The sequence below is a fragment of the Lingula anatina genome, unplaced genomic scaffold (assembly GCF_051362555.1).
Source record: "Lingula anatina isolate TDL-2025a unplaced genomic scaffold, LinAna3.0 unanchor82, whole genome shotgun sequence".
NCBI lineage: Eukaryota > Metazoa > Brachiopoda > Lingulata > Lingulida > Lingulidae > Lingula > Lingula anatina.
In genome coordinates, this window is record NW_028257603.1 from 6,117,907 (window position 1) to 6,143,316 (window position 25,410).

At 38.3% G+C, this 25,410-nt stretch overlaps 2 protein-coding genes across 20 annotated transcripts in view; one reads left to right on the top strand and one right to left on the bottom strand.

Annotated features, from left to right (window-relative positions):
• Nucleotides 1-25,410, top strand: part of LOC147759294 (fasciclin-2-like) — a 130,051-nt gene that overhangs the window by 89,601 nt on the left and 15,040 nt on the right. For all 18 annotated transcript variants that reach the window (XR_015331606.1, XR_015331603.1, XR_015331605.1 and 15 more), the window contains one exon: nucleotides 6,182-6,319. Coding sequence is in view for 12 of the 18 variants with exons in the window: in XM_086998496.1 (XP_086854622.1) it covers nucleotides 6,182-6,319 (138 nt within the window). In the remaining 6 variants the exon portion in view is untranslated. The remainder of the gene's footprint in view (nucleotides 1-6,181; nucleotides 6,320-25,410) is intronic.
• On the bottom strand, nucleotides 8,877-16,800 carry LOC147759295 (uncharacterized). Of its 2 annotated transcripts, XM_086998506.1 has the most exons (3): nucleotides 11,745-16,800; nucleotides 10,233-10,325; nucleotides 8,877-9,825 (listed from the first exon to the last, which is right to left on the bottom strand). In XM_086998506.1, exon 1 carries the CDS (start codon nucleotides 13,092-13,094, stop codon nucleotides 11,943-11,945), a length of 1,152 nt encoding a protein of 383 aa, XP_086854632.1. In that variant the 5' UTR covers nucleotides 13,095-16,800; the 3' UTR covers nucleotides 8,877-9,825; nucleotides 10,233-10,325; nucleotides 11,745-11,942. The 2 variants fall into 2 exon arrangements, with proteins under 2 accessions (XP_086854632.1, XP_086854633.1); XM_086998507.1 differs by lacking the exon at nucleotides 10,233-10,325 and having other exon boundaries at nucleotides 9,079-9,825; nucleotides 11,745-11,990.

Consider the following 25,410-nt stretch of genomic DNA (forward strand, 5'->3'; position numbering starts at 1 on the left):
CCGATCACTTCCGTGCTGGGTGCAGGCAGGGAAACGGGAGAGAGTCGTCTCAGGGGGGACGCAGATGACTCCGCCACCGGATGTCCCCAACAGACTGTCAGTAAATGAATTGAAGGGGGAAGTGACTGGATTAAGTCCAGGGAACAGACTCCAATTGGTCAACCTTGTGGGCAGAGAATGTGTACTGAAAGTAAACCTGGCTGACCGACCAGTGGACATTCTCTGGGACACCGGAGCACAGGTTAGTCTTGTGGACATGTCAACGCTACAATTACTTGGTTTACCAGCAGGTGCTGTGAAGCCCCTGGATGAGGTCTATGCACCAGTGCGCCTCGCCTCTGCCAGTGGGGAGGAGATTCCATATCAAGGTTATGTGAATTTACCACTTTGTTTTGGAGATGGGGCCCCAGTTCAAGTCCCTTTTCTAGTAGTGGATAGTGTGTCCTTACCCAGACCTATTCTTGGGTTTAATGTTATTGAATCTCTATGTGCGTTAAACGGGCAGCAGAAGTTTTCCCAGACATTTAGCAACATTTGCAAGGATGTTGAAGTGGATGGTGGACGTCTCGCCCAGGTGCTTGCTGACAACAAGAGGGGAATGGTCTGTCGTGTGACTGTGGGATCCCAGAAGTTAATCATACCTCCTAACAGTTCAAGGGTGATAAAAACCAAACCACGGACCGGGGTCTTGTCCACTGAGAACTTTCGTTGTCTCTTCGTGCCTCAGGAAAATTTCATAGACCAGGGTCTCTTTAGTGAAAGTCTGATTGATGTTCAGCACCCATCTCATGTCCGGATAGCAGTGTCTAACAATAGTTCCAGGAAAGTAATAATACCAAAGAAAACCACGATTGGGCAGCTACACATGGTTAACTCGGTGGTGCCAGTAGGGGAACCAGGTTTGGATGAAGCTACAACGCATGAGGAAGCAGAAAAGAGCTCATTGGCGGTTGACTGGTCCCTGTTTTCCAGCCAAGAAAAGGAGAAGATTCAAGAATTACTTAGGAAACACCATGAGGTCTTCGCAAAGAGTGAAGATGACATAGGATGCATACCAGATTTAAAGTTAAGCATTCACCTAACCGACAAGGTTCCTGTCTGAATAGCCTACCAATCCATTCCTCAAGCTCTTTATGACAAAGTCAAAGATTACCTACAAAATCTCATGTCAAAAGGTTTTGTGCGTAAGTCTACATCGGCCTATGCAAGCCCTTTAGTTTGTGCACAAAAGAAAGATGGAACCCTGCGACTATGTGTGGATTATCGCAAGGTGAATGAGAAGTCTGTAGCTGACAGTCGGCCCTTACCCAAGATTCAGGATGCTCTGGATGGATTAGGGGGAAGCTGTTGGTTTTCGGTACTGGACCAAGGAAAAGCATACCACCAGGGAATGGTGGCCGAAGAGTCCAAGCCCTACACAGCATTCATCACACCTTGGGGTCTCTATGAGTGGGAGTGCATCCCGTTTGGGCTTTCAGGAGCTCTAGCCGCATTCCAGAATTTTATGAATGAATGTCTGGAAGGGTTACGCGACAAAATTTGTCTACCATATTTGGATGACATATTGGTGTATTCAAAGAGTTTCTCGGAGCACATTCAACATTTGGAGCAGGTGTTCCAGAGGTTGAGAGAGAAGGGTGTCAAGTTGAAGCCAGCTAAGTGTTTACTATTCCGAAGAGAAGTCAGATACTTGGGTCACTTGGTCACCTCAGAAGGGTACACACTTGACCCAGAAGACAAAACCGCAGTTAGGAAGCTGAAGGAGCAGAAGCCGACAAACGTGGGCGAAGTGCGTCAGATGCTGGGATTTTTAGGGTACTATCGCAAGTTTATACCAGATTTCGCCAGACGGGCAAAAATCTTATATGATTTGTTAAAGGTTGAGAAGAGTCCAGGTGGTAAGCCAGAAAAGAAGAAGAAGAAGCCGATGAAAGGTCAGCCATCTCCAGCACAGCAGGTTGCATGGACAACTCGACACAAAGAAGCTTTATCTGATTTGGTTGACTGTCTATTATCACCACCTGTGATGGCTTATCCAGAGTTCGATAAACCATTCTCACTGCATGTAGATGCTTCAGTGGAAGGGCTAGGTGCCATCCTGTATCAAGAAGGAGCTGACGCCAAGTCTCGAGTTGTCGCCTATGCCTCGCGTACCCTGAGTCCAGCAGAACAGAACTATCATTTCCACTCTGGAAAGCTAGAGTTCCTGGCACTGAAGTGGGCAGTCACAGAGCGGTTTAGAGACTATCTATACTACGCCCCTCATTTCACTGTTTATAGTGATAACAACCCGTTAAGCTACATCTTAACTACCCCTCGTTTAGATGTCACCAGGCTTCGTTGGGTCGGCGAACTATCAGACTTCACGTTCACTGTCAAATACAAGCCTGGTTTATTGAACCGAGACGCTGATGGGTTGAGTAGAATGCCTCTTGATTTTAATCAAGTGATGAGGCAATGCACTGAAGAGAGTGACCCCACCGAAGTGCAGGCCGTGGCTAAGATGGTGACCGTTCGTAGTCAAGAGGATTCTCCATTCATTCCTACAGCAGTAAATGTGAACATGGTATGCAACGATAGAGACTGGCTACCAGAGTATCTGCACCATCAGTCCACAGGGGAAGTCCAGAGGATATCCAAAACATCTTTGAGAATTGCTCAAGAGCAAGATAGCTGTATAGGTCCGGTGAAAAGACAGGTAGAATTAGGTGAAAAACCCAATCGCAAGTCCACTAAACATTTACCTTCGGAATCTAAGACCTTACTCCGAGGATGGGAAAAATTGACAGTTGGCGAAGATGGCATTTTAAGACGAGTGACTCAGTGTACATCAGGAACAAGACGACACCAGGTGGTACTTCCTAAGGAATTCCATCAAATTGTCATTGAAGAGTTGCACGTAAAACATGGTCACTTAGGAACAGACAAAGTCTTGTCTCTTGCCCAGGACCGCTTTTACTGGCCCCACATGGCAGGATATATCGACCACTTCGTGAAACACCAGTGTAAATGTTTGAAGGACAAAGCACCAAGCCGAAAACCTGTGGCACCACTGCAACCCATTGAAACAACATATCCATTTGAAATGATATCCATTGACTTTCTTCATCTAGAAACTTGCAAGGGGGGATACCAGTACATCCTGGTTGTGGTGGACCATTTTACCCGATTCGCAGCCGCTTATGCCACCACAAACAAGTCGGGGTGAACTGCTGCAGATAAAATTTTCAACGACTATGTTCTCCGGTTTGGTTTTCCCAACAGAATCCACCACGATCAAGGTCGCGAGTTTGAAAATGAGTTTTTCCAGCGTTTACAACACCTAACCAATGTGAAGTCCTCGAGGACTACGCCATACCATCCTCAAGGGAATGGACAGTGTGAGAGGATGAACCGCACGTTACTGGGTATGTTGAGGACCATGAGTCAGCAGCACAAGAGTGATTGGAAGAATCATCTGAACAAGATGACTCATGCCTATAATTGCACCAAGAATGACAGCACAGGGTACTCACCGTTCTTCCTGGTGTTTGGTAGACGACCATGGTTGCCCATCGATCTCATTTTCGGAGTAGAGGGAGAACCTCACTACACATCCAAGAGTGAGTACGTGAAGAAATGGGCAGCGCGTATGGAAGATGCGTACCAGATCGCTGGGCAAAAAGCCAAGAAACAGGGGGAAGTTGCTCGGAAATATTATAATCAAAAGCCAGCAAGTGCCGCACTGTTACCAGGTGACCATGTTCTGGTAAGGAACCTTACTGAATGTGGAGGGCCAGGGAAGTTGCGATCTTACTGGGAAGAAGAGGTGCACGTTGTCGCCAGATGGATTAACGACTCGCCGGTGTACGAAGTACGTTCAGAACGAGGAAACGGGAAGATATGGCGACTGCATCGGAATTTGTTACTGCAATGTAATGAACTTCCGCTTTCCTGCCCAGTTGCGAAACGCCCCCGACTCAAAAGGATGACGCCACAGAAGCAACGACCACAACTATCTCCTTCTTCACACTCAGACGACTCCGACTCAGATGACTTTACTCTGGTTAAGAGGACACAGCCTAGTATCACTGCCGCACCGGCAAGTACACTGAATCCAGTGGCTGAGCCTTTCGTGCCAGTTCCGGAACTTGAACATTCTGAAAACTTTCTAGAAACGGAAGAGTCGGGACCGGACGTAAATGAACAATCGGAAGATGAAGAACAGACACCGGAGACTAGTGGTGAGATTAGCAGACGCCCTAAACGAGTAGTGAAACCACCAGAAAGACTCACATACGACAAAATGGGAGGTCCAAACCACTACGCAGGAATGATGCAAATTCTAGCGACGGGAATTAGGCTCTGGCGTCCTTGGGCATAGGAGGACGTGGACATTCTCGTACTAACGTTGATGGACAGCATTAGAAAAAAAACTATCTTGGGAACATTACCTCTGCTCGCTAGGAGTGTGACAGTATCTAGGCAGATAACGGGAGCACCAGTAGGTGCGTTATTAGAAATCTGATCAATTTCTAATCCTTTCATAGGCATTTTATGCAATAACTCTGCCAATGATGGTACGTTCCATAAAAGGAAGTTCCTGGAAAGTGTGTATAATTTAGTTGACTTTATTTAGCTAGGGTAGGTTTGTAATTTAGTAAATGTATAATTAATTGTTAGAAATGTTGGGGCAACATTTTGTTTTCGGGGGGGAGAATGTAAGTATTGCGATAAATGTGCGGACCAGCACAATGGAAGTCTAGGGAGCGGCTGATGCCCTTTTGTTCGCTAACCTGGGGCTTGGTGCGTCTACTGACGTCAAGGGTGGCCAGATCCCCTTTTGGCATTTTCAAGGTGTGACTTTGAAGTTCCATGGGCCTGAAGACCTTTGCTAGTCACATTATTAAAAATTGATGGTCATCATGCTGTTAAACATTATGTAATATTGCATCAAAATTTGAAGAAACCCCTATTTTGGGTACTGCTCCCATGATGACCATTTAAGGAAAACCATGTCACTAACTGTTCTCAAACTTACAGGAAAGAAACATGGGACTTAAATACAGCTTCAGTAGGCAATGCAGTCTGTTTGGTAATTCTTTCTGGCAGTTAAACAATTTTTTGTGAAAATGTATATTTTCACATATTGGCATTTTCAAGGTATGATCGACTTAGGACCCCCGGGGGCTTGAAGACCCATGCTAGTCACATTTTCTGAAAATGCATGATACGTAAATTTTATTATTAAAAATTGATGATCATTATGCTTTAAGCATTATGTAATATTGCATCAAAATAGAAGAAAAAATTTTGGGTGCTGCTGCCATGATGACCATTATGGGAAAACCACGTTACTTAAAAACTTTCATAAAGGAAACACAGGACTAAAATGCAGCCTGAGTTGGAAAAGCAGTCTAATTGGCTTCTTTTTCTGGAAGTTATACATTTTAGTGAAATATTCATTTTTATCGTGTTGGCATATTCATTGTGGGACTTAGAGGGCTCATGGACATGAAGGCGAATGGTAATCAAATTTTCTACATTTCCATGCTATTTATAGTCAGTAATCAAAAATTGGTGATAATTATTCTGTAATTTATTATGTACTGTTACATCAAAATTGACAAAAATTATTTTTGCATTGCTACTACAAACATTATGAAAAGAAAACTGTGTTACTTATTATTATTATTTTTCACTTACAAGTATGATTTTAAGGATTGGCATGCAGTTCAAATTAGATAGCCAGATCAACTGGGTGATCATTTATTATTGAATTTATGCAATTTTGTGTGAAATTTTCATTTTTCTCATTCTGGCATTTTCAAAGTGTGAGCTTGAACTCCCATGGGCCTGAAGCCTTATGCTTGTTACACATTTTACTGACATTGGTAATACCTGTTGAGCATAATTAAAATTTGATGTTGAATTTGCAGTTAAGCATAATGTACTTTTGCATTAGAATTGACAGTAGCCTATTTTGTGCATTGTTATTTTCTGCTCTTTGTCTGTACATTTGACAGCTTTGCTGCCTTGTTTTATCTTGTAATAGAGTAAAATAATGATTTTGGTTGAAAGTTACAAATTTTAATTTGACAAACAAGTTAAATTTGCTCCTTAGGACAACCTCATTGTTATCAGACAACCCAGAAAGTTACATGACTGGAAAAAGTAATCTTAAAATCTGTTATTTGAGTAGGTCCCAAGTATCAATTTGAGAAGGGTGGGCTGCGCATCACCAATGTGACGTCTCAAGATGAAGGGATTTATATTTGTAAGGCTTTTCAGCAAACACTGGCTGAGTTTGACTCCAGGAGAATATCTGTGGAAGTTGTTGGTGAGTATGATGTTCATTTCTTTTAAAAGTATTTTTTTCAATCTGAACTTTACATCTAACTCCAAAAGTTATGGAAAGGTCACAAATGGACTAACTCAAAAGTGATTTTGGAGGTTATCTATATCACCTTCTGAATCCAATAAATTTTTTAAGGATTCTTCACCAGTGTGAGATAGGGCCAGTGACCTTATTCAATGGCTCAAGAACCACAGGTCTGCAGCATGCTTGAGTACTTTTCCAGTTGTATATTATACTGTGGAAAAATCTGACCTGGTTATGGTAGAGTGCGCTATTCGAGCTCATATTTTCATTCATTGTACCACCAGCGTAGGCGTTGGCAGTACCCATAGTTTTAGTCCTGGCCCGCCTGTTCTGCCGGCTCTGCTGGCTCCGCCACCATGTTACCATTATCACTTCTCCTAGACAACAACAGTGTACCCATCTCTTGGATTTAGGTCGCTTATAATCTCAACTCGATCCACGTAAAATTTGGGCTTTGTTGGCTTTGTTGGGATCTAGGTGTGGCACTCATTGTAATGCACCCTTGTCCAAAATTTGCAAAATTAAATGCTAAATATATCCCAAACCGAAGGAATTATGGGAAAAATTTCTACAGATGGCTGACAGTAAGTCATATGTGGAGATTTCAAATATGCCCTTGAATTTGACCTTTGACCTTTATTTCAAGGTGAAACAGGCCAAATTTGTCTAAAAGTGGGAATTTTTTACGAAAAAAAAATTTTTTTGCACCGATATTCAAAAACTACACAGACCTCACCTATGATATTATTGGCAGGTGTTAGCATTAGGGTCCTCTTTCATCTCCATGAGTTTAAGGTCAATCAGTGCCTTCTCACAGGAGCAGCGGCCATTAGATGCCGAAACTGAAAACTCTCTCCAATTATGGAACCGTAAATGCTAGAGACCTCTTTTTATGTACAGACGCAGTCTGCAGCTAGCTGTCAGTTGCGTCTGTCGTCGCCGTAGTCGCCATTGCCGTGCACTCAGCAATAACACGATAAGTGGTATACCATTTTACTTTTTGTATTTAAACTTACAGAACTGATGAATATTCATAATACGCAGGTCAAGTTCGAAAATCAGCATGCTCGGGCCAATTTTACGGAAGTTATGCTGTTTTTTCACTTTTTTCAACATTTTGCAATACTGATAAAATGATAAGTGAAAAAACGTTTTACCTTTTGGCTTGAAACTTACAGAACTGATAAATATTCATAATACACAGGTCAAGTTCGTAAATCAGCATGATCGGGCCATTTTTATGGAAGTTATGCTGTTTTTTCACATTTCCTCAGATTCAATTCTTAGGCATGTTAACAGTCTCATTGTTGAACTAATACGATACGTAAAAGTGTTTGTTTGACATTTCCTGCATCTTTACAACATCGTTAGTTGATTATGTAAAAATGATGGTAAACTTGTCAAAAATGGAAATAAACTCATATCATTGCCGTTTTTCAGATTCAATCATTCACTATGCTCAGAATCTCAGAATGGAGGAAATTGGACATTTAACACTGTTGTATTGATATTTTCCCCATCTCATCAAATTTCTTAGTTGATCATATAAAAATGGCAGTAAACAGTTTATTTTGTTTTATGTGAAAAAAGTGTTAAAAATGGAAATAAACCCATTTTAGAACAGTGCTGTCTTGTTTACATTTTGGCATTTTCAAGGTGTGACTTTGAAGTTCCATGGGCCTGAAGACCTTTGCTAGTCACATTTTCTTAATATCCGTGATCCTAATATTTTATTATTAAAATTGATGGTCATTATGCTGTTAAACCAAGGAGTTATAACAGAAGGAGATTACACGCAAGCCTTTCTATTGTCCGATGTCTGTTACGGTGGGCGGAGCTAGCTACGGGGGGCCTCCGGTCTCAAGGTTTCGTCTGCGTCGCTCTCCTCAGCTTGGAGATAAATTTCATATGCGTTATTTCGCGTTAGAATTCGAGATCAGAAATGTCAAAGCGCCGCTGTATGCTGACGATTTTTTTCACAGGTAATTGTTTGGACGATGTGCTGGAAGGGAACGATATCATAGAAAGCGATTATAAGGTGGTGACTGAGGATGGTCGCCATGAGCTTTTTTTAGTCGGTGATAGATGGCTTTTTTATGGCACAACCCGGTGAAAAATCACCAAGGAGAAGTCAAAAGAAAACGTCCCAACTGTGGTTTGTGAAAATGACATTCAAGTGAACGTCTGTCCTCACTGCCAAAGGACATAATATTAATACATTAACGTTTGGACCCTCCTGCCCTTGGGTCCCATAAACATATACATTGTGACAGTGCCTACGCTTTGTGTCTGGTTTTAAATTTCTTAAAGTATTTTTTCTCTCACTCGGTATAATTTTAATATTATAATGCATTTAATTAAAATTTTAATCCAAGGTTGAGGCAATGCCACGACACATCAGTTTACTGAATACTCGTTATAAATTTCTTTATCTTGGAAATTTCCCTTTTTTTCAGGATTATTTGACACGTACTAACACTGTTCATATTTGTCGGTAAACAAGTGCACAGTGCTATACATTAAGAATAATTTTTATTCATTCATAAATATATTTATGTACAAAATATATCAGAAATTTTAGTATTCACTGAGCTCTTTAAAGTGAAACAAATAAAGATGAGAATATTGAATTTCAAACTATTATTTACTATATTAACTTAAAATATCTTTAAAGTCAACTCTATACTCAAGCGCTCTATACTCATGAAAGTAGCATCTGTGAGTAAAACCATTTTATTATATCAATAGAAGAACAAAAACAAAAATTTTACACATAAGCAGTAATAAATGAAGTCATAAGAATGATTAAGTTGCTACAGTTTTCCAGTTTTATGCAGTCTATGATGGCATTTTTTTTCAACCGTGCAAATAGAAATAATTATATTCTTTTTTATCTGTCTTGCTGATACAAGTCTGTGCCAGATACTATTCCACTTACAGGCCAGCAAGGTCTGAGAATCTAATGGGCCGAATGAAAAAAAAAAATCCTAGAAGATGAAGTGGTTAATTCTTACAAATAGGATAAAAAACATGGGATTTTCAAAAGGTTATTATAGATCACGACAACACTTAGTAAGAACATTTATAAAATGTAACAGCTGAAAAAATTAACTGGTAAGTAAGCAGTAAGTGACTGCTTTAAAGAAATTTCACTGAAACAGAAATTTCACTGGCAATCAGGTAGACTGTTATACCATGGCACTCAACAATTTATATATATAGGTTTTGAATTTTTTTCCACGTAACAATAACATAAAATGTATGTCCACTTTTGCAATGTATAGAGTCAGTTAGGTGACTGAAAATATTTTAAAATGTCATAAAGGAGCACTATTAATTTAATGCAATCTCTGTTGGCCAGTCTTATCCAGTTTCTTCTCCAAAAAGGACAACTCAAGTGAGAATTTCTTCAGGGCCTTTTCTTCTGCCTTGCTAATGCCATGCCACTCAGAAAAGAGAGAAACCTGTAGGTTAGAAAAAAAAAACATAATAATAGCATTATGAACTACTAGTATCCATGTAGACATTATGGAATTATGCAGTGAAGTTTAATGTGTCTTGTTATGACTTGACTGAAATAATGTTCACCACATAAATGAACAATTTACAACTAAATTCATATAGAACATCAAGATTCATGATCACAAGCTAATAACCCCAAGAAATTGAAAGAAATTGTACTTATTACAAGAAATTATTTAAATCCGCCCTGGTCCCTACTCTTCTGACAGGACAAAAAGGGGATTTCAGAGAGGCTGGTTGCTAAAAGGAAAATGCCCAAGGTTGTTGTATTTTGAAAAAAAAATTAAAAAGGGTACTGTTGTTAGTGAATGTTTAATGCATCTTAGGCATTATGACAAAAGTAACTTACCCCAGACACACTGACCTCCTTTTTTAATTGACATATTTTAATTTTTTCCAGCCTGACCATAATTCATATATTCAGTGCAGCCTTCTCCCATATCTATAATAGAAAAAAAAAAACTTGAGTAGTGTTAAGATATGCATGTCAAATTCATTATCAATTTTGAGAGAATTTCTGTTTCAACACTACAAGATGAAATATTTAATTTCAAGTAATGAATAAACCTTAATAGAGTTCTATTCTTTTGTAACCACCAAGGCAAAGCTTCTTTCTTAAAATGAACTGAAACATCCAAGCTTGCCACCTAACATGCCAAAGTAGTGAAGTATAATTTAAGTAGAGAAACAAGTACCCCTTAATTATAGAGGTGTCTTACACAATAAAGTGTGTCTTACACACCTCGACTCAAAGAGAGATGTGTAGTGAGATAACAGGTAAAGTAATTGGTGGAGCCTAGGTGAACTTAAAACCTTAAGACTTTAAATTAAGAAGCACCAGGATTCATGTGTGTTCTTTTTTCAAAGGTTTAATATGAATTAAAACATATATATGTAAAAAGAAGACTAAATAAGTTAAAAATAACTATACCAAAGACACTGTGAAGTCAAACTTCCTGTTAGACCGCCATGATGGAAAATGCCGGGTGGAGGCAAAATTTTCCAGTCAAAAAAACTGAGCACTTTACATTAACAACAAAGTTACCACTCCAAAGCCACCCACCATGGTGAGAAGAAAAATGATGACCAACTGTCATGATAAGTCTTTTTAGATTTAGACATGAAAAAGGTAAAGGCCAAAATGGTACATTTACCCATAACACTAGAGTAAAAAATTGGTATTCTGAACAAATCGGGTTATTTTTTTCAAGAAATATTGGAGCAGTATCCATGCAATATATACCACGCCACGACCAAGATGTTCAAGAATCTAAACACACCAAATTTTTTTATAATCTTGCATTTGAAAAGTACAAAAAGCGGTAAGGCTTTTGGCCATAACAAGCGTAACACTTTCTGATCGGAACTCATGAAAATTGTCAATTGTCGTATCCAAGCTAGACCACATGTAAAATCGCAAAAAAAAACAATACTGCTCAAGCAAGTGTGTTGCACACATAACAATTAGTTAAATTTTATGACTGTCATGTGACACAAGTTTCAAAAAGTAGGAGGAAAATGTCTTTTGGAGTAATTTTTTTTTTTTCGAAATATTAACAAGATGGCGGCTTAAGCATCTGCTTGTTATTCGGCTACTGAAAGTGCACCTAAGTTTTATTCTTTGCTATTGCCACAAATTACTTAACAATTGCAACTGTATAAAGACCAAACTTTCTTCATCTGATACTATATTTATAGGCACTTGTTATGAGTGGGAAATATTTTTCGTGCAATATTTATTCTCCACACACCACCTCGCGAGATCAACGTGAAGCTGGACACTTACACAGTGAGACCCTACGACATAAAAGTTGCAATTTATCTTCATATTTCGTGTAGTTATGCATTTAAAAGCACTTACCTGTTTTTTGAAAACCTTGTCCAACGTAATATCATATAAATTCTGTATTTCTCTCATTTTTTAGAAACTTGGGACTCCGTTTCTGTTTCTGTCCTCAAAAATCAACAGACGAAGGCACAGATACTAACAAACGAGATTTAAACGAGAGTAGCAATTAAGCGTAACAGAGATAGGCATCCATTGTTCTCTGGGTTCTATTCATTCCGACCAATGAGAGACCGTAATACGGGCTCCGCCCCCATGCGTGTAATCTCCTTCTGTTATAACTCCTTGGTTTAACCCTGTCTGAATGTGAGATAAATCTTCATGAACTGGTTCCCTTGTAACAGTTGGCTTCACCTGGTGCAAGAATTTACGGGTAGTGTGTTTTTGATTGCACCCTTGCACTGAGCACGTACGTTGTAATCTACACATCTCAGAGAAATGTCCTGGCTTTAAACAGTTGTAACACAGTTTGTTGTCATTGGCAAATTTGAGTCTCTCAGGCAATTTCATGGCTTTGAATTCTGTACACCCAAATAATGAATGACTGCTGCCACACTTAATGCATGGTGACTGAATAGATTTTCTTGTGTCACCATTAAGTTGTGAACTGCTAGCTGTAATACTGTAACTCCATCGGTTGTTGGGTCGCCTCTGTGAATCACTGCGACTGTCACTCCTTTTCACATGTGCTAGGCCACCATACACTGGATCATTTGCTATTTCTGCATTTTCAACAACAAATGCAGTGACATCTTTAATATCTGGGCACCTTTCTTCCTTTCTTATCTTACGTACTTCTTGTTTCCATTTGTGCTGCAAATAACCAGGGAGAAGTTCAATGATTTTGACCAGTGAGCTTTGTGTGCTCAACTCTGAGGAATTTCCCATTGCTTCAAGCGTTTCAGCACATGTTCTTAACTCGTCGGCATAATCCCTCAATTTTGTAACATCATTTGCCTTTATGGCTGGGCCTGTCGTGATTTTCTTAACCCATGTCTCTGTAATAGTATAGGCTGAACCAAATCTTTCCTTAAGCAATGCTTTAGCCTTCTTATATCCATCTTCAGGGTTCATTACAGCACAACACTGAATTACACCATGAGCTTTTCCACTGGTATAATGAAGCAAACGAATTAGTCTTGCGCCGCTATCCACAGTTTCTTTCTCCACACTATTTTCAAAAGTTTTGATAAAATTCCAATACTGAAGAGGATCTCCGTCAAATTTGTCTATTTCAACTTTAGGAATTTGTATAGAGTTCACTAAATGATGAATCACATCATGACTACTCTGGTTTTGAGTCAAGTTGGCGGAATTTACCTGAATGTCCTGTTTCGTAGATGAAATTGGGGCACTGGTCTCCATCTCAGCTTCAGCATAGGCAGTTTCCTCTGCTTACAATTTTGCTCTTTCAGTGTCCAACTTGAGTTTCTCCCTTTGTTGTTTCAGTTTCAATTCCTGTTCGTCCAAATGTTTCTTCACTTCAAAAGATGCCAATTCTGCCTCAATGGCCATCTGTTTTGCCTTCGCTTTCAAGCGAGCTTCAGTTGAGCTCGTGCTCAAACTGCTAAATAAACTGGCAGTTTCTATGTCTTCTATTTTTTGTTGCACGTCCATTTTGACCTTTGACCTTTAGATCTCCGAGTTTCACTGTTGCGGGTGTCAATCAATTTTATTCAACTGTCAACGATATATAACATCAACTGGTAACATCAACTGGTAACAAATGGTACTGTGTATCGTCTTGCATCAAGTCAGATCAGATCAGAAGTTTATTGACAATCGCCCTACATCCGGGCATGATCAAATACAAATACAAGAAGTAATCCGCAGAGTGATTACCATATACAGTTTGATATACATTATATATAATGTCTATACTAAAGCAGGGAAAGTACATGTACTACTCAATAAAGATCAATATAGGGATAATTTAAAAAAAAAAAAAAAAAAAAACTGATTCAACTAGAATAGGCTACACTAAACCTTATATTAAACTAACTATTATTTAGGGGGATATGAAAACTGCATCGTCAGTTAATCTAGGTTTTATTCAGCATGGATGCAATTTTCATATCCCTAGCTTTAAAACAATCATAAAGAAAATTAGTTGTGCATTTTGCAATATCAAAATCATTACATTGCAGTACGGTAATAAAAAGGTCACTGATGGACTCAGGGGCTGCACTGCCCAGTATATCTTTAACCTGGTTAAGGAATATGGCTCTTAGTGGAGCATAAGAGGGGCATATCATCATAAAATGGAACTCATCTTCAACTGACCCCATGTTGCACACCGTGCATAGCCTTTTCTCTATGGGTATTTTAGGATTCATGTGTCTCCCCTTTTCAATTGCCAAATTGTGGGCACTTATCCTGAATTTGCAAAGGAATGTAGATTTGGGTTTGTGGATTAACTGTGTGTATATTTCTCTTTTAAAATCTTTTTTGAAGGTACTGTAGGTACGTAATTTTTTACCCTCCGTGTTCAGGGATGCTAGGTGAGCTTTAAAGGCCGAACTATAAGAGATTTGGATAAGCGGTTTTATTATGGAAGAGAGTGCGGTCATGGATATTTTAAAAGGGTCCTCCCAAATGTCAGGGCGTCCAATGAGCGCCAGTGTATTTTTAATGCCGGTTGACCAGGTTGAGGTGTTAAGTCTGTTTAAATTTTCATTTTCGTGAAGTGCATGAGTAACTAAGGAGGTGGTGTCATGGTGCTTTTTATATTGGAGGCTGTGCCAGTATTTGAGGGCCAGTGTGTAGGCAGTGGTTAGTATTGGGAAGCTGCCCAGTTCTCCGCGGACAGCATGTGAGGGAGATTTTCGGTTAACACCTAGGATAGTTTTGCAGGCCTTGAGATGTAAGGTTTCAATGGAAAGTTTGTCACAAATTAGGAAGTAGCTGTCTTTACTTGAGTTTTTGACAAAGTATGGTGCCCAAACTTCAGAGCCATAGGTAAGAATGGGAGCTATGAGTGAGTCAAAAAGTTTCATGGAAATGGGCACTGGGCTGGTGAATAATTTATTGCGGATTTTGAAAAATGCTTTCCCCCCTTTTGATTTGAGTATTTCAAGGGATTTGGTGAAACTTCCAGATGGAGTAAAGACAAGTCCTAAATAGCAGTATTCACTACAGATTTCTAGAGGTATATTGCCAAACTTGAAAATTTGTTTCTGGATTTTGTGGCCAGATTTATTGAATATCATGACTTTTGTTTTAGTGATGTTCACTAGTAGCTTCCATTTTTTGCAGTAGGCCTGAAGTTGATTTATTGCAGTTTGTAAACCTGCACTGCTTTCCGACATAATTACTAGATCGTCTGCATATAATAGGCAATTTAATTTTTGATTATTCAGAGACACTGGGTCACATCTGTTGTTAAAAATTGAGGGCAGGTCACTTATGAAGAGATTAAAGAGGAGTGGACTGAGATTACAGCCTTGCTTAACACCAACAGAGGACGAGAGACTATTTGTTATGCTATTTCTGCATTTGACGGCAAAACGCACAGATGAGTACATATTACGAAGGGTTCTTAGAAAGTTCCCATTGATGCCTGCCCTTGTCAGTTTGTAGAACAGGGCGTTTCGCCACACGGTATCGAAAGCAGAGGAAAAGTCAACAAAGCAAACAAAGAGGTTGGATTTAGAGGCCCTTTTAACATATTTATCTATGAGGGTTTTTAATACTAAAATATGGTCACTGGTGCGGCTTCCTTTTTTAAAACCAATTTGATTTGGGGGTATGATATTGTGTTTTTCTACATATGTTGTGAGTCTGTTGTTCAGGATTAGACAGAATAGTTTACAGATATTGCTAGTGACAGCAATTCCTCTATAGTTATTAGGATCTGTTTTGTCACCCTTTTTGTGTATAACTGTTAGAAAGCTTGTTCTCCAAAGTGTAGGGAATGTTCCATTTGTGAGAATGTGGTTGAAGAGAATACACAGGGGGGCTGCCAGTCTGTGAATACCCTCTTTGATCATTTCATTAGGTATGCCATCTGGGCCAGAGGATTTATTATTCTTAAGTTTTGTAGAAGCCTTTTTTATTTCATTTACAGTAAGTCGGTAGTCAAGTTCATTGAAAGTACCGTTTTTAATACCATTAAAGAATTCATTAATTAGGGATTCAAATTTGGGGTCCTCATGTTGTAGACTTCTATTCATGAGATTATTAAAATGTTCCCACCATAAGTGGGGTGGTATAGGGTTACAGTTACTTTTTTTTTCATTCTCACATAGCTGGTCATAGAGGTTCCAAAATGTTTTGGGGTCAGAATTCTCGAGGGTTTCAATTTTGTGGAAAATGTGGTTACGAAAGTCGTTTCTTTTTTTATTTAGTAGTTTTGAGTATTGTTTTTTTTGCCTATTGTATTCTTGTATGAGGTGTTGATTTTGGGGATTTTTTCGAATTTGTCTACTTAGAGATTTGAGTGATTTGGATACTTCCTTGCAGTTGGTGTCAAACCATTTTTTATTCATTTTACGTTTTTTAGCTTTCTTATTATTGTTCTTTTTAGTGAAACCTGCTTTAGAGGCCAGATTAGTAAGGAGTGTATAGAAGTTGTTGGTGAGTTGGTCAATGTCCATGTCCTTATTAAGTGAATATGAAGATATGAATTTATTTATTTCTGTCTGGCTATCTGGAGTTTCTAGTGAGGCTGACCAAATTTGTTTTATGATATTTGACCATTGATAGTTGCTGGGGAGGTCATGTGTTTGGTCTTGTGGCAGACTGTGGTCGGGGTAGTGGCACATACCAGTTTTTAGTGAGCAGGAAATCATGCAGTGGATGGACAGTGGAGTTAGAGAGTGTACCCTGAAATATTCCAGGTTACACAATATAGAACTATTACACAGTAGATAATCAATCACACTTGGGCTTCCCCTATGGCTGAAACAGGTAAAATTACCTTGAGAGTCACCTAGGACTCTTCCATTTGCAATTCTAAGACCACTGCTTTGACATAATTCTAATGGACTCTTACCATATGAGCATCAATTTTGTGCTGATCGAGATTTTTTCTAGTTAAAGCTGAGTCTGAGATATAATCTGAGCCCACATTAATGTGCAAGTCACTGTTATCGTGCACTATATAGTCCGGTTCAGTGCCAGTTTTCACATTAAAATCTCCTAGTATAACACAACTACCTAAGGATGACAGTTTAACAATATCAGTTTCAATAAGTGAAAAAATATCCTCTCTAGTAGAGCTAAAGTTTGTACCTACAGGGCTAATATAAACATTACATATATACAGATCTTGTTCTAAACCAAAGAAATGTTTACAAAGTTTGAACCACATAAATTCAGAGCAGGTGATCTTGAGGAAGGTTACTCCTTGTAGAAGTTCATTTTTAATGCCAACAGCTAGACCCCCTGATGCTTTTGGGGACTTGGGGGACCTGGGCCTAAGATTGCACTCGATGTGATATCCCGCAAAAGTAGATTGTCAGTATTTTCGCAATGAGTCTCTGACAGGCAAAAAATATCGACTGACTGGAGTAAAGAGTAACACTCCTCAAAATCAAACTTGGAGGTTCTTTCATTAGCAATTCTTTTGTGTAGACCATCAATATTCCATGAACCGATGCGCAGATTCGACTGACTGAAGGATGGCATTTACAATATGATGGAGATGGGGATCGGAGAATACAAAGGGCTATGTATAAATATACTATATTTCACCAGCTAACAACATCAATACTGTATGAGCTTATAAAAAGAAAAAAAAAAATGAATGAGTAAAGAAAAGTATGAAAGCCTTGGAACACATAATATATATAGAGAGAGCATATATATATACAGAACAGTTAATAGGTGAGGTGTAGCTTAATTTTGCATACATAAATATTAGTATGTAACGTACATAAACATGTTACTATACTTAGTGTTCACAGGTATGTGTAAACATACAGGCTATTTTAAACTCAGTGATTGATTTAGGTGGGAAAAAAAATAAATAAAAAAAAAAAATATATATATATATATATATATATATATATATATATATATATATATATATAATAATAGATAGGTTAATAAATTAATAAAATAAGATAAAATAAATATATAACATAAATAAATAAATAATATTTTTAACACGACCAGGCATGATCACAGCTTGAGATTATTCAAGACAATTAGCTGTGTGCATAATGTTAGTTCATTTATTATTCTGAGGTCGATGTGGAGTGTTCCTGGCTCTGTTGGTAAGACGTCTGGGAATGTTCAGAGAGGTCTCTATTTTGGATCTGAGGTTAGAGGCAAACAAACGCGTACCCTGGTCAGACAGGTGATATCTATCATCAGCCAAAAGGTGGCCTTGAATGTTTCCATTACGGAGAAAGTTTGAATTGTCGCAGAAATGTAGGTTGGGGGTGTTACTTTTGCTGATTTCCTGTTTGATAAGAGCATTGCAGATCTCAGTTTTGGTGTTGTGTTCAACGCTATCCCCGCGGGGTGGTCCCAATGAAATCACAACTTGGGTATGTGGGTTCTTGGTTGCTTGTGTACTGGCAAGCCTAACCATGTTGTTTGCTACATTAAATGGGTTATCATTTTTGATGTCATTCGTGATTTGATGCAGTACTAGACAGTCAGCTTTAGCAGAGTGATGTGTGGTGAGGTAGTTGGCAGCTTCATTAATGGTGTAAGCTCTTTGAATGGACACATTTGCTTTGGGAACCAGTCTGTTTCTGTCTAGTTTACCAGTGTGAGAGTTTCCTAGTATGAGGACTGAAGGTTTCTGCTGGTGAGCGGCAGTAGTCACTTGTGTAGCCACTGGTGTCCTTGGATGGCTGTGCCCGATGGTGGGGGTCAAGGGAGATGTTGTGGGTTCAGATGAGGAGGCACCGTGTTTTCCTTGGGTTGTTGGTGGTGTTGATGTTGGGCTTGATGTACAGGCAGCCACTGCTTCTGTGTAGTTGAGGGGCCTCTCTTTTGAGTTCACATTAGTTGGTGGGGTGGACAATTCTTGAAGTCTTTTCTGGACTTGATCAATTTTCTTATGTGCATCTACTAAGCTATTCGTGTTGCACTGGGCCTCAATTAGATTTTCAAGCTTGTGCTGTGATTGAAACAGCTTATCTTGTGAGTCAGACAGTTTATCCTGTATTTCGTCTAGCTTTTCCAACTTCATTAGGGCATCATTAGCTTTGACTTTGCTGAGATCTACAGCTTTCCATAACTCAGTAACCTTAGTGAGAATGTCAGATTTCTCATTCTGCCATTTCACATGTCTGTCTTTGGCTGTTTGCTCCGTTTCTGTGCGTAATTTGTGAATTTTATCCAGGATGGGTTTTAGGTCAGTGTCTGGTTTGGAGGCTTTTTCCGTGTGTTGTCTCAGCTCAGCTGCCAGTCTTTTGTTTTCCTTTGTGAGATGGTCAATTTCCTTATGGAGTTTTGCGTTCTCACTCTGTGTGAGGTCAAGATCTTTCTTAATGAGTGCAACTTTGAGATCATAATTTTCTTTCATGGAGTAGTGCAGTTTTTCCACTAGTTTGGTTTCCAATTCTCGAATAGAGCTGAGGCAGTTTGCATGTTCATTTTCCAGGTAGGGTTTTGTCTCACTGGTGGCTTGGCAGGATTTTTCATGAGTTCTAGGTTTTGGCTCATGTATTGTTTGTGATGATGTCTCATTGGTTGAGAAGAGATTAGCAGTTTGCGTGGATCCATCCCGTAGAACTTTGGGTCTCACAATCTCTGTTTGACAATGGGCATGAGTTGTAACAGAGGAGGATATGACCGTTGACTGTGTTGCTATGTGCGCATAATTAAGCTTCCTGCTGTCCACTGTTGGCTGTGGGTGTTGACAAGTGCTAGGTGAAGCCAATGTTTGTGTAGCCATATTGATCTTGTTACTTCTATCCTGTTTGTTTGCACTAAGGGCTTTAACAATCTCAATGTCAACTTTAACACAACAGATGCAAGTGAATTTCCGTGTTGATTGCGTGAGAATAGATAATTGGTATGCTGGTAGTTCAGTGCATTTATAGTGTAACCACAGTTTACAGTCATTGCATTGTATCATGTGTTCATCTTCTTCTCGATTGCAAAGAGAGCAAGGGTTAGGTATTTCCATAACATCATTAATAGGGTCTGCTTCCCCTTCATCTAAAAAGGAGTGTACCTGATCCGGTCTGCTTAGGGTGACCAAGTCATCGTAGGTCTGATCTATGGGATTAGAGCTCCCCTCAAGTGCTGACAAGGTACATAAAGTAGGACTGTATTCATGGAGGCTAATGTTGGTATCTTCGTCCACAAAAACACGACCGTTGGAAATCCCGTACGAGTCCAGAAATAGTGCTGCATCCTGTAGTGAATTAAAGCTTTTATGGCAGGCCCCGGCGAATTTGTTTGTACTTTGTTGCGCCATTGACCATTGCAGGAAGATTCCTATGTTTCTACCAGCCGCTACAGCATAGAATCTTTTATTTTCTGACGGCATTATAAACAGCGAAGGTCATCTCAGAGTTCAAACAAAGACCAAGATGGCGTAGTAATGGCCGAAAGCACTTGTGATAGACGGGTAACAAACACGTCAAATATTACATTCGCATGTCGCGTAAACACAAAACTGTTTGTACTCACATAGTCCAGTGGGTCTATTATACCATATAATCGCTTCGATTCTCCTTTCCCTCTCCTTAATATTTGATTTAGAAATACATTTCTAGAGAGCGTTTAAAATTTCCTCCTTACTGCTCGCGCATGCGCATTCCAACCCCAAGTTACATCAACTTATGTCAACTTACATCAACTTTCAACTGGAAACAACTGAATCAACTAGAAACAACGTGAAACTCGTTGCGAGAATCTGACGACTTGTCTCTAAAAAAGTTAACATGGCACGTGTGTCACGGGTCTATCCTTGGATCCTCAAATATCTTTGGACGACCGCATGAAGTGATGATGTCATAACACAATTACACAAAAACATCGGCACATCTAAAGCAATGCTGAAGGTACACGTAATGTCAACAATTCAATACAATTATTTAGTTTATTTTTTATTATTTCTATTATTTTTATTATATTTTTTATTATTTCTTAAATATCAAAAATAAAAGTATTTTTAAACGTGTTGAATATTATTTATCTATGTAATGAATATGACATGAATATGTGACATCGTAAACACTGTTGTCAAGTAAAATGAAGCGTCTGATACAAAGTATCAAAATGCGGCATTCATGCACGTGCTTACTTGCGGTGCGTTCAGTACACTTTGTTTACACTGACATGTCGAGGTCAGAAACGCTCATTTTTTCTGTATAAAATTATGCAGTTTTAATTTTGATTATACGGAAGAAATCAACAAATGATGACAAAAACGATTGTGCTTTATTCTTATATTACATGAAATAGGCCTACAGGCTAGGAATTAGTTATCCTAGCTTTAACATAAGATTTTGTTATATATACAGTCAGAGAAACGTTTTAATTCTTGGATTCACATTTTGCTTGGGTTACTTGAAAATGTTTACAAAACAAAGGTGTAAGTTGCAAAACATGGAACATAAATACAGCTAGATGGAAGGGCACTGCTCATATTCCTTTGTACAGTACTTCATTATCACAGCGCATTCTAAATTTTCATTTTATCTAGAATTAAATGTGCAAAAAAAAAAAAAAAAAAAAAACGATATAACTATTGCTAAGACAAAAAAATGTGAAAGGCTTTAGATCATTGATTTCAGAAAATAGCTATGAAACCAATTTTCAGACGAATTTCAATTGAATCTGCATAGTAATTATATGGAGGGAGTAAATCATGTAAGTAAAACTGTCATTTGATAAGAAATCTAAACACCTAGCACACAAATGTATGTTAAATTATATACGCTTTCACAGTTCAGATTAAAGTCTAGGGCAAGAGAAACATGGGAGTCTTTTTATAATCGAATAAGAGGGAACTATAGAAGAGCTCTACTGAGCTTGCAGCATTGTAGAACAGAAAACCATACAATTCATTTTCTAATGAAGTGTATTCATTAAAAAAAAACTGATTCCCTTGCACAAACAATGTTTGATTTCTGCTACTTGTTTTCTTAGTCAATATTGTGTTTATTTTCTAACATTTTTTTTATGTACAGACACAGATGTGTCTGTACATATTGCCATCACCTGCGTCTGTCGTCGCCGTCGCCGTCCCTGTCGCCGTCCCTGTCGCCGTCGATGTCGCCGTCGCCGTGCACTTTCATCGTTAACACGATAAGTGGAAGACAGTTTTACTTTTTGGCTTTATATTTACAGAGCTGATGAATATTCATAAAACGCAGGTCAAGTTCGAAAATCAGCATGTTTGGGCAATTATTGTAGTATTTATGCTGTGTTTTCACTTTTTAGCATATATGCAACACTGTTAACACATTTCAAGGAAAACCGATAGGCCTGTTGTCATGAAACTCACAGGAGTAATTAATCTTACTAAAACGCAGATCAAGTTCGAAAATCGGCATGATCGGGCCACTATTTTAGTAGTTATGCTGTTTTTTCACTTTTCAGCATATGTGCAACACTGTTAACACATTTCAAGGAAAACCGATAGACCTGTTGTCATGAAACTCACAGGGATAATTAATCTTACTAAAATGCAGGTCAAGTTCGAAAATCAGCATAATCGGGCCATTATTTTACAAGTTATCCTGTTTTTTAACATTTCCTCAGATTCAATTCTTAGGCATGTTAACAGTCTCATTATTATGTACAGACACAGATGTGTCTGTACATATTGCCATCACCTGCGTCTGTCGTCGCCGTCGCCGTCGCCGATCATGTCGCCGTCGCCGTCGCCGTGCACTTTCAGCGTTAACACCATAAGTGGAAGACAGTTTTACTTTTTGGCTTTATATTTACAGAGCTGACTAATATTCATAAAACGCAGGTCAAGTTTGAAAATCAGCATGATCAGGCCATTATTGTAGAATTTATGCTGTTTTTTCACTTTTTAGCATATATGCAACACTGTTAACACATTTCAAGGAAAACCGATAGGCCTGTTGTCATGAAACTCACAGGAGTAATCAGTCTTACTAAAACGCAGATCAAGTTCGAAAATCGGCATGATCGGGCCACTATTTTAGTATTTATGCTGTTTTTTCACTTTTCAGCATATATGCAACACTGTTAACACATTTCAAGGAAAACCGATAGACCTGTTGTCATGAAACTCACAGGAGTAATCAATCTTACTAAAACGCAGGTCAAGTTCAAAAATCGGCATGATTGGGCCACTATTTTACTAGTTATGCTGTTTCTTACACTTTTCAGCATATATGCAACACTGTAAACACAATATAAGAAAAACAGATGGGCCAATTGTCATGAAAGTCACAGGAGTGGTCAATTTTACTAAAATGCAGGTTGAGTTCATAAATCAGCATAATCGGGCCATTATTTTTGAAGGTATGCTGTTTTTTCACATTTCCTCAGATTCAGTTTTTAGGCATGTTAACAGTCTCATTATTAAACTAATAAGATACCTGAAAGTGTTTGTTTGACATTTCCTGCATCTTTACAACATTGTTAGTTGATTTTGTAAAAATGATGGTAAACATGTTATCGTGTATTGTGTAATAAAGTTTCAAAAATGGAAATAAACTCATATCATTGCAGTTTGTCAGATTCAATCATTCACTATGTTCAGAATCTCAGAATGGAAGAAATTGGACATTTAACACTGCTCTATTGATATTTTTCTCATCTCATCAATTTTCTTAGTTGATCATATAAAAATGGCAGTAAACTGTTAATTTTATTTTATGTTAAAAATTGTTAAAAATGGGGAAAAAAACATTTCAGAACAGTGCCGTCTTGTTTACATTTTGGCATTTTCAAGTTGTGACTTTGAAGTTCCATGGGCCTGAAGACCTTTGCTAGTCACATTTTCTGAATATCCATGATACTAATATTTTATTATTAAAAATTGATGGTCATTATGCTGTTAAACATGTAATATTGCATCAAAATTTGAAAAAAACCTATTTTGGGCACTGCTCCCATGATTACCTTTTAAGAAAAACCATGTCACTTACTGTGCTTACAGGAAAGAAACATGGGACTAAAATACAGCTTCAGTAGGCAATGCAATCTGCCAGTTAAACAGTTTTTTTGTGAAAATTTAATTTTTCACATATTGGCATTTTCAAGGTGTGACTTTGAAGTTCCACAGGCTTGAAGACCCAGGCTAGTCACATTTTCTGAAAATCCATGATACATATATTTTGTTATTAAAAATTGATTGTCATTATGCTGTTAACCATTATGTAATATTGCATCAGAATAGAAGAAAACACAATTTTGGGTGCTGCTGCCATGATGACCATTATGGGAAAACCATGTTACTAATGATTGCCAAACTTTCAAAAAAGAAATACAGGACTAAAATGCAGCCTGAGTTGGAAAAGCAGTCTAATTGACTTCTTTTTCTGGAAGTTTTACATTTTCAAAGTGTGAACTTGAACTCCCATGGGCCTGAAGCCTTATATTTTTTTCACATTTAACTTACATTGGTATTACCTGTTGAGCATAATTAAAATTTGATGTTGAATTTGCAGTTTAACATAATGTACTTTTGCATCAGAATTGACAGTAGCCTATTTTGTTATTTCCTGCTTTTTGTCTGTACATTTGACAGCTTTGCTGCCTTGTTTATTTGAAGTATTGCAGCACTGTTTTGCCAATTCACTTCAGCATTGCTTTAGATGTGCCGATGTTTTTGTGTCATTGTGTTATGACGTCATCACTCCATGCAGTCGTCCAATGATATTTGAGGATCCAAGGATAGACCCGTGACACACGTGCTGGGCAAAAAACTAAATACCATCAACACCGATACTACAATTACGCTCAAGACACTACCAAAAATAGCTACTTGTCAGTTACAGAATCCTCTAGTAACTACAGAGCTTTGCTACTGAGAGGTGTGGTGAGTTTGATACTGGAAGTATCTGACTGCTGCATTCTGCTTTTACACTCCCTTTTATATGGGCGTGTGCCATATTTGATTGTGAGTAAAATTAAGGCATTCTTCAGTTCGTCAACTACTAAAATTCAGCTAGCCAAATAATGGTGTCCTTAACGGCAATTATAAGCACAACATAACTAAAAGTCAATTTCAATTAATTAAAATAACCGTAAATTGGCCTCCAATTACAGTTAATGAATCATTCTAATTACATTACATAACTTCCTGTTATCGAGTGATATCAGCAGCGAGTTGTTTTCCATTTTATGGGGCTAAAAGTTCGTCAATCGTTACAATATATTTATATATAAGGCTTGGAAATTTTAACTTAAAGGCCATACATATATACCCTACATATATTTAGCCATCAAACATGTCCTGCTTAACACATCCAGGCTAAAAGGGTGTACCATGCTTAGGTGCAAAACATGCTTAGGAGTTTAATGTGTTGAAAAAATCAGACAAAGCAGGCACTTGGATATTTTTACAGTGTACGTTATAATTGTGTACCTGTGTTTTGTACCAAAAATAAAAACATTTCAGGTCATTTTAATGTCTTTTCATGCAAGAATGTTGTCTAACAACTGGGGTTGATATAATGTTGTTATCTGACATTAATACAACGTTTTTATCTGAGGTTGAGTCAACTTTCAAATCCAATGTTAATCCAACATATTATCAACGTTATGGTTCAACATTGTTTCA